The 7777-nt window shown below is 40.6% G+C and overlaps 1 protein-coding gene across 1 annotated transcript in view; it reads right to left on the reverse strand.

Moving 5' to 3' along the window:
* The window catches only part of MACF1 (microtubule actin crosslinking factor 1), a 307684-nt gene that overhangs the window by 114221 nt on the left and 185686 nt on the right, over positions 1–7777 (reverse strand). The window contains exons 57-58 of the mRNA XM_042781878.1: positions 4848–5343; positions 2188–3659 (exon numbers count right to left, since the gene is read on the reverse strand). Coding sequence (XP_042637812.1) covers positions 2188–3659; positions 4848–5343 — 1968 coding nt within the window. The remainder of the gene's footprint in view (positions 1–2187; positions 3660–4847; positions 5344–7777) is intronic.

The following is a 7777-nucleotide window of genomic DNA, read 5'->3' on the forward strand; positions in this document are numbered from 1 at the left end:
ATTATCTTCTGTGTCTGTGTTAATTGGTTTCCCTTTTCTTTGTTGAAGAGGGTCTGTGCAATCCTTCTGCCTAGTCCGCCATCTTGCCCTACCATCTTCCCCTTACACAGATCACACACAGCCAATTCAACCAATACTACAATGTAAAGGCTCAGAAAAAGAACTCTAATTCAGAGCTAAAACTATACAGTAATTTATGAACATTTACTACAAAGACAAGCAGCTCCGAATAGCTCTAACATCCTTGAGGATATCGCTATATTTGAAAATAGTATAATCTTTTTTCTAATGTTAACCTGGACTCATTAAGAAAAACTCACTCATGATACAGTGTTTAGAAACAACATAACCATACAATCCCCCACATAAACCAGAATCTGGTTAGATGAAATTATTTTGGGGCTTATAGGGATAAGCTTCAGTATTCTAAGAAATTAATTTAGTTGGTTATATTGTTTATCTTAAGCAACCGAGATTCAAGTAAATTGGATAGATGAAGTATGCCAGTAGAAGAGATTGCCTCTGCTTTCAAGGAAAGAAAAGCAGACATGAGGAAGCAAAGAAAGCCACTGCGATGTGATCTCTGTACGATGACAGATACGAAAGTTTCTAAGAGGAACACACATCAGCTTGTTGGTTTGAATTTTTTCTACCCACCCTCTCCTTACCTGGATGCCTAAAAAAACTCAAATGCAAAGACTTCTGATGCTCCAAACTGTATAGTCTCCAAACATGGTAATGGGGCCTTCAGCCAAAGTCCCGCCTTAGTGCTAAATATTCATAAGCACCTACATAGGCCTTTCTGAAACAGCCACCTTTCTGCACTTGGAGGTTGTCTACAAAGTTGGGACCTTTCTAGGGACCATGTGTCTGATCCAGTGTCAAGACCACCTCTCCATTCATATTTTTAATAGAAACAATTCTGAAAAGCAGGAGCTCTGAGAGAACAAATTGCCTCGGATGGTTAACTATGTAGGTGGGAGTAATTAATGCTAGTGATGGAAATCAAGTGCTAGAAGTATCCTTTCCAAATCTATTCCATGCACCAAGAAGGAAAACAGCAGCAGAGTGGCCTCCAGCAGCACAGCAAACCCCTTTTAAGTATTTACAACAAGGGAGACTCTGTACAAAAGGCTCACTCAGTGAGAGCAAGCCTGATCAGACAGCCCTAAGAGTTCCAAGCCCCTGACCCAGCAAAGGAGCACTTTTGGGGCAAGTCCTCTAATCTTCCTGCTGTTTTAATAAAGACTCACAAAATCTCAGGACTGGAAATTATGACTTGGGCAGAGCACCGTAACAGCTTTGCAATTAAGGCAGTATTTCTCAAACTCTCCTATTAGAAGAGAACTTATACCCACAAGGAGTTTGGAATGTATCCTTAAATTGTTTGCTGTAAATAGGAAATTTCTTTAGAGCATCATGTTTTATCTGAATAATTCTTGAGACATTTGTATTTTATTCCATAATATACCAGTAATACATCAACAAAAACCGCTGCTGTTGAGTCTATTCCAACTTACAAGAACCCTGCAGGACAGAGTACAATTGCCCCATAGGGTTTCCAAGGCTGAAAATCTTTACAGAAGCAGACTGCCTCCTTTTTCTCCCGTGGAGTGGCTAGTAGGCTCAAACTGTCAACCTTTTGGTTAGCAGCTGAGTGCTTTAGTCACTGCACTGCCAACCAAAACAACCAAACCCACTGTCACTGAGTTGATTCCAACTCATGGAGATGCTATACCACCAGGGTTCCTAAGTACACCAATAATCCAATTACCACCACAACCCCTGTCCATATCTGGATAAAATCAGTATTTCAGAAAGATGAACCCACGTTTATCTTATGGCATCATACTTCAATTTGAAAAATAGGGACCTAAAGAAATGTTACAAAATCAGTTAATCTGAAATCTCAAGAAATCATAAGAGATAAGGCTTGGGCATTTCTTGCTATATCCTAAATTGGTTATAAAAACTGACATAAACTATAATAGAAAATGTTCAAGCCAGTTTGCTCAGAAGTCCAAGAGATTGTTTAGTCTCCAAACAGTGTGCTGTGATGGTGATGGAAGTGAGAATAGTGAAACCAGGGACAGAGGTTAAGATGTATACGCAATTGGTTTCCAAGTTTCAAGAAAAGAAGTATACAGTTTAGAGAGAAAAAGATTAAAAAACAAGCATGAGACTTACTTTAAAATCTGCTAATTGCTGGTTGATGACATCCACTTCTGTCCCTACTATCCACTGGAGGGCCTCTCCCTCCTCAGCTGCTGTGGTCATGTCATTGAGTACTTTCAATTTTCTATAGAAGTCCTCTACTCGACCCAAGGTCAGCTCGAGCTGTTCCTGACGAGCTTTTCCCCTCTCTGTCAGTTTACCACACTGTTTGCTCAGGGCTTCTAGCTCCCTCTTGAGACCTAACAAGTCCAGAGTTCCCTCTTCTTCCAGCATTTGTCGGCACTCAGCTTCAGAGGCCTCTATATCTAACTTGAGAACTTGGATTTTGTTAAGGAACAGCCGAACATCCTCAATTTGGGATTGGAGGCTATCAGTGTCTCTCCCGATAGCACCCATGCCATCAAGCTCATCGTCCAGGTCTGCCAACTGAGAAAACATCTCTCGGACTCGGCAGTGAAACTGGCCAATCCCCTCCAACTTATTCTCCATCATCATGCAACCAATGTTCACTCTTTGCTTCACTTCTAGGAACTCTTGCTGAGTGACCTCGGCTTGATGTAGAAGTTGGGAAGCATCAGATCCATCTGGAGCATCTTCTACCAGGCCCTGAGTGAAGTTCCTCAGATAGTCCACCTGAGGCTCCAGGGCCTGTAGCACTTCCTGTTGAGCTCTTAGCTTTTCCAGATTCTTGTTGCTACAGGCTTGAGAGCCTAAAGCATCAAAGATCTCAAGTTGGTGTTTGGCCCCTTCAACCTTCTTTTCAATATTCTTAAAGCTTTCTTGGAACTCCTTCAGCCTCTGAGTCATTTCTTCAAGCAACCCTGTTTTGGCCTGTAGTTCTTCTGTAATAGTATCCATGTTCTGGTTAATTCTAGCTTTCTCATCCCGGATATCATCCTCATCTGTTTCAGAAGAATTGATAAGGATGTCAGCAGCACTATTCAGTATTTCCAGCAGGGAGCGGCGCTTTTCCACCTCATTCAGCATAGCCTTTGATCTTAGCAGACTGGACTCTAGCTGCACTGGATCCAGAGTGACCCGCAGGTCAGACATCTTGGCTTTACAGTCCTCTATCCATGGCACGATGTTTTCCACATGCCACTGATATTTCTGAGCTTTCTGCAAACAATCCTTGAGCCTGGATTGTCTGTCTGCAGTTTTTTTACTAAGCTCTTCCCAATGGTTTTTGAGCTCAATCAACTGGTTTTGTAAAGTCCTTTTCTCTTCTCCAGGAGGCACAGAAAGAAGCAGAGATTCTCCTTCAGCAACAATCACCTCATAGGAACCACTGTGCTGGTTAAGGCTCTTTTGAAACTCTTCATTCTCCTGAAGCTGAGACTGTAACTGTTCCAATTTTGCAGAAACTGGGCAGTGTTTTGCTTGCTGGCTTTGTTTGTCATCCAACCAGGTCTTTAGCTCATCAAACATTTGCTGGAACTGCTGAGTGCTGGCAAGAGCTGCCTGGAGTCTGTTCATGCGATCGGCTGAAATGAGAAAATGAAATTTAAATCAGCCAAGCCTGAACACAGCATAAGGTCTTATCTTAGGGGAAGAAAACTAACATTAATTGCAGGCCTATTAGAAAAGTGGCACATAGCTAGGTTCCTTCATGTATGGTATCTTACTTAATTTAATACTCACAGCAACCTCATAAGGTAGTTTGAGAAACAGAGTAAACTTTTACTTCTAAACTGGTAAACAGTTAAGAAGTCATAAATGTTTCCAGAGAAACAGGCAATGAATTAATGATAAAAAATTTTTGCTCTTGTACAAGGCCATCATAAGAAGTCCAGAACATGTTCTAACTTTGGATAGATAGTGTGTGTGGATGTTTGTGTATGTGGGCATATATGTATGAATATAAAGAAAGTAAGTAGGCATCAGTGAAAATAGGTATGTAATTCTACTTTTAAGTACATTTATAAGCATGACTCTCTAACTGCTGGCTGAATTCATATTTGAGCTCCTAATGCTAGGATTATGCTGTGTAAAGTTTCACATCTTGCTGGTGCTCAATCAATGTGTAATAACCACCACAGCTCCCACTGTAGTGGAAAAAGGGTTATGTTAGCACTATTCTGAGCCCAAAAGCTACAAAAGAATCACCCTAGATTCTTTTTGTTGTTGTTGTTAAGAATATACACAGCAAAGCATGCAGCAATTTAACCATTTCTATATATACATTTCAGTGACATCTGATAACATTCTTCAAGCTGTGCAACCATTTTCACTTTCCTTTTCTGAGTCTTTTCTTCCCCATTAATATAAGCTCACTGCCCCCTTAGTTTCCTATCAGATCTTCTGAGTTGCTGTTGTCACTTTGATCCTACATAGTTCTTAAGAGCATAATGCTCAAGACAGACAATTTTTAACAGTTAAGCCAGACTATTGTTTGGTTTTAAGAAGACTTCAAGGGAAATCTTTTGTTAAAGGTTTAAAGATTAACTCAGCTCAAGAGTTTCATGAGTTCATCAACCCTTCATGGCTCCAGAAAGTCCACAAGAATTTGAAATTCTGTTCTGCATTTTCCCCTTTTGATCAGGATTCTTCTATACAATCTTTTATCAAAATGTTTAGTAATTCACCCTAGATTTTTGAAACTGCCACTAACCCACTCCTTCTTTCTGCTTGCCATCAATAATGGCAGAAATGTATTCCTCACCCCAGCTCACCTGCAAGATCTTCTAAACCTTGGAGAGGCAGAGCAACAGTTTCCAAACGCTTCTTCAGCTCATCCTTGAGGTACTGCTCACCAATGAGCATTGAGAGTTCATTGCACAGTGTCTGGGCTTCCTTAATCTCATCGTCTAATTGCTCCAAGTTAGATCTAATCTCACTGGTCTCCTCCAACTGCTGTTTTACAGCCTCAGGTTGGGTGCTGATGGTTGACTGGCCACTCAGCCGCTGTCCAACTGCCTTCACCTTCTCTGATAAGTCCTGGAGCAATTCCTGGTACTGAGTGCTTTTGACAATAGCTTGGTCAATTTGGCTGGAACGGGAATTAAGCTTGTCTGTCAGCTCAACCCACTTCTGATTGATGCTCTGGAGTTCCTGCTGTACTTGGCTCGTGGATGGAGACACATCTCCAGGGCCTGTTATGATGCCCTGAGCTGCCTCATTCAGCTGCTCATGCTGTTGCCTGCGTGCTTCAAATTCCTTCAGCATAAACTGAAACAGAAGCAACAGCAAGATGTTTAGAAAGAAAAGCAAACCTAAATACAGTGTCAAAACAAAAATTGATTGTGGATTACACTAAATATTGCCAAACCATTTTGAAAATAAACCAGAAAACTCAAGGAACCAAGCTATAGGCCAAGACAGTATCACTTAACAAATGCTTAATACAAACCAGTTTTGAATGGATCACTGATTGTGCCTATTTTATTTCTTTTCCTTATTTGCCCTACTCTGTTCTAGTATCAGTTATTAAGGGTGGTGTACGTTGGTAAAAGGACCTCTGATGATGCCATGGATAAAGTATTCGGCTACTGCTGATGCTGTGGATAAAGTATTCGGCTGCTAACTGAAAGGTCAGTGGTTCAAACCCACTAGTCACTCCATAGGAGAAGGATGAAGCAGTCTGCTTCCATGATGATTTATAGCCTTGATAAGGAACAAGGCTGTAGTCACTTCTTGGACATAGCCAGCTACCCAGAGGGAGCAAGTAGTTGGACCTGTGGGCTCAGGATCATGGTTGCAGGGGACATCAAGCTCAATTGGCATAACATATGCATACTACACAAGAACATTGTTCAACATGCTATTTTGGAGAGTAGTGACTGGGATCTTAAAAGCGTACAAGTGGCTATCTAGATGCAACAATGGGTCTTGCCTTGTCCAGCACAAATAATGAAGAAAACCAAAGACACATGGAAACAATTAGTCCAAGGGTCTGGTATACCATGCAATCTTTAGCCTAGACAACTATGAGACCACAAGAACTAGATGGAGCCTAGCTACCACTGTCAACCACTAGGAAGGGGATCTGTGTAGGAGATTCTGGCTAGAGAGGGAGAACAATGTGGAACAAAACTCAAAATCATTAAAAAAAAAAAGGGACCAGGTTTGCTGGTCTGATAGAGCCTGGTGGAACCCCTGAGACTATGGCTCCCAGCTACCCTTCAGGTCTGGAATTGAACCCATTCCTGTGGCGTCCAACCAAACAAAACCAGGTGTATGAGCTGAACATTTACATTAAGTAGATACAGTCCTTGGAGAGATCAATCATGGGAGAATAGAAGGGCTGTGTATACCCATGAGGACAGCTTGCAGGGCAAGAGTGCATGGGAAGGAAGGACACAAGAGAAGAGGTGGCTATGGGGAAGTGGGAGGAGAGTTGTTGCACTGTGGGAGATTACAATGTCATAAGACAAAGTGTATGTGAACTGCCGTATGGAAGATGAATTTGCTCTGTAAACTTTCACCCAAATCACAATTAAAAAAAAAAAAAAAAAGGATTTACAGCTTTGGAAACCTACTGAGATAGTTTCTTTTCTTTTTTTGTTTTGTTTTGTTGACACATACCTGTATAATTTTTATGCAGTCAGTGCACATGGGGATAGCATGAGTTGGAATTGACTCTATGGCAACTGACAACAAACATTTTATGCAGACCTTAGTACATTTCACCCATGAACACCTTCTTTTTCTTTTTCCTGAGCTGGGGCCGACTCGATGGCAAATAACAACAACAACAACCCTATAGTTAGTGGTTTACTCTCCCTTCCCTACCCATCCTTGGTAATCATCAAAGAATGTATCTTTCTTCATGGAACCATTGCTTGACTTTTCCTAATAATGGTTTCATACAATATTTGCTCTTCTGTGACTAATTTAACTCAGCATAATATCCCCAATAGGGCAGTTCTACTTTGTCCTATAGGGTCATTAAGTGTTGGAATTGACTCGATGGCAATGGATTTGGCTTTGGTTTTAGAGGCTGGGAAACTAAAGTTGGTTCTATGGATTGGTACTCATGTAACACCCAGGCCTCTGAATTGGGAGTTTGGAGTAGGTTAGGCTTGTCATTTTTACCTCTCAATACCTCTGATTTTTTTTTTTTTTTTTAAAGTTTCTTTCTCAGAATCCTAAAAGCACTTAACTGTATATTATCATATAGCACAATTAGATAATGAGCATCTGTAAAGCAAAGACTTTGTCTTTTATTTCTTTTGTATTCTCTGCAGTATTCATCAAAGACGTTAGGATTATAGGCTCTGGAGTCAGACTGACTAGGCCCAAATTCTGGCTCCATCACTCACTAGCTGTGTAACCTTAGACAACTTTTTTAAAGTTCTCCAATCACAGCTTCCTCATTTACAAAACGAGGATAGTTAACAGTACTTAATTTGGCTGTTGTAAGGATTAAGTTATTGAAAGTGCTCAGCAATCATACTGTACACAAACACATAAGACATGACCTCAAGGAAAAAGGGACAATGTAAATAATAAATTATAATATAATGTGACAAAAATTAAAAAGGATGAAACACTGATGCAAACATGATATTATGAAAGCAAGGAATAAGGGTGATTATTTCTGCTGGGAATGACAAAGGGTAGAAGAGGAAAATCAGGAAAGGCTTTACATAGGTGACAACAA

This window comes from Orycteropus afer, unplaced genomic scaffold (assembly GCF_000298275.1).
Source record: "Orycteropus afer afer isolate SDZICR_OR568_19922 unplaced genomic scaffold, OryAfe1.0 scaffold00192, whole genome shotgun sequence".
Taxonomy (NCBI): domain Eukaryota; kingdom Metazoa; phylum Chordata; class Mammalia; order Tubulidentata; family Orycteropodidae; genus Orycteropus; species Orycteropus afer.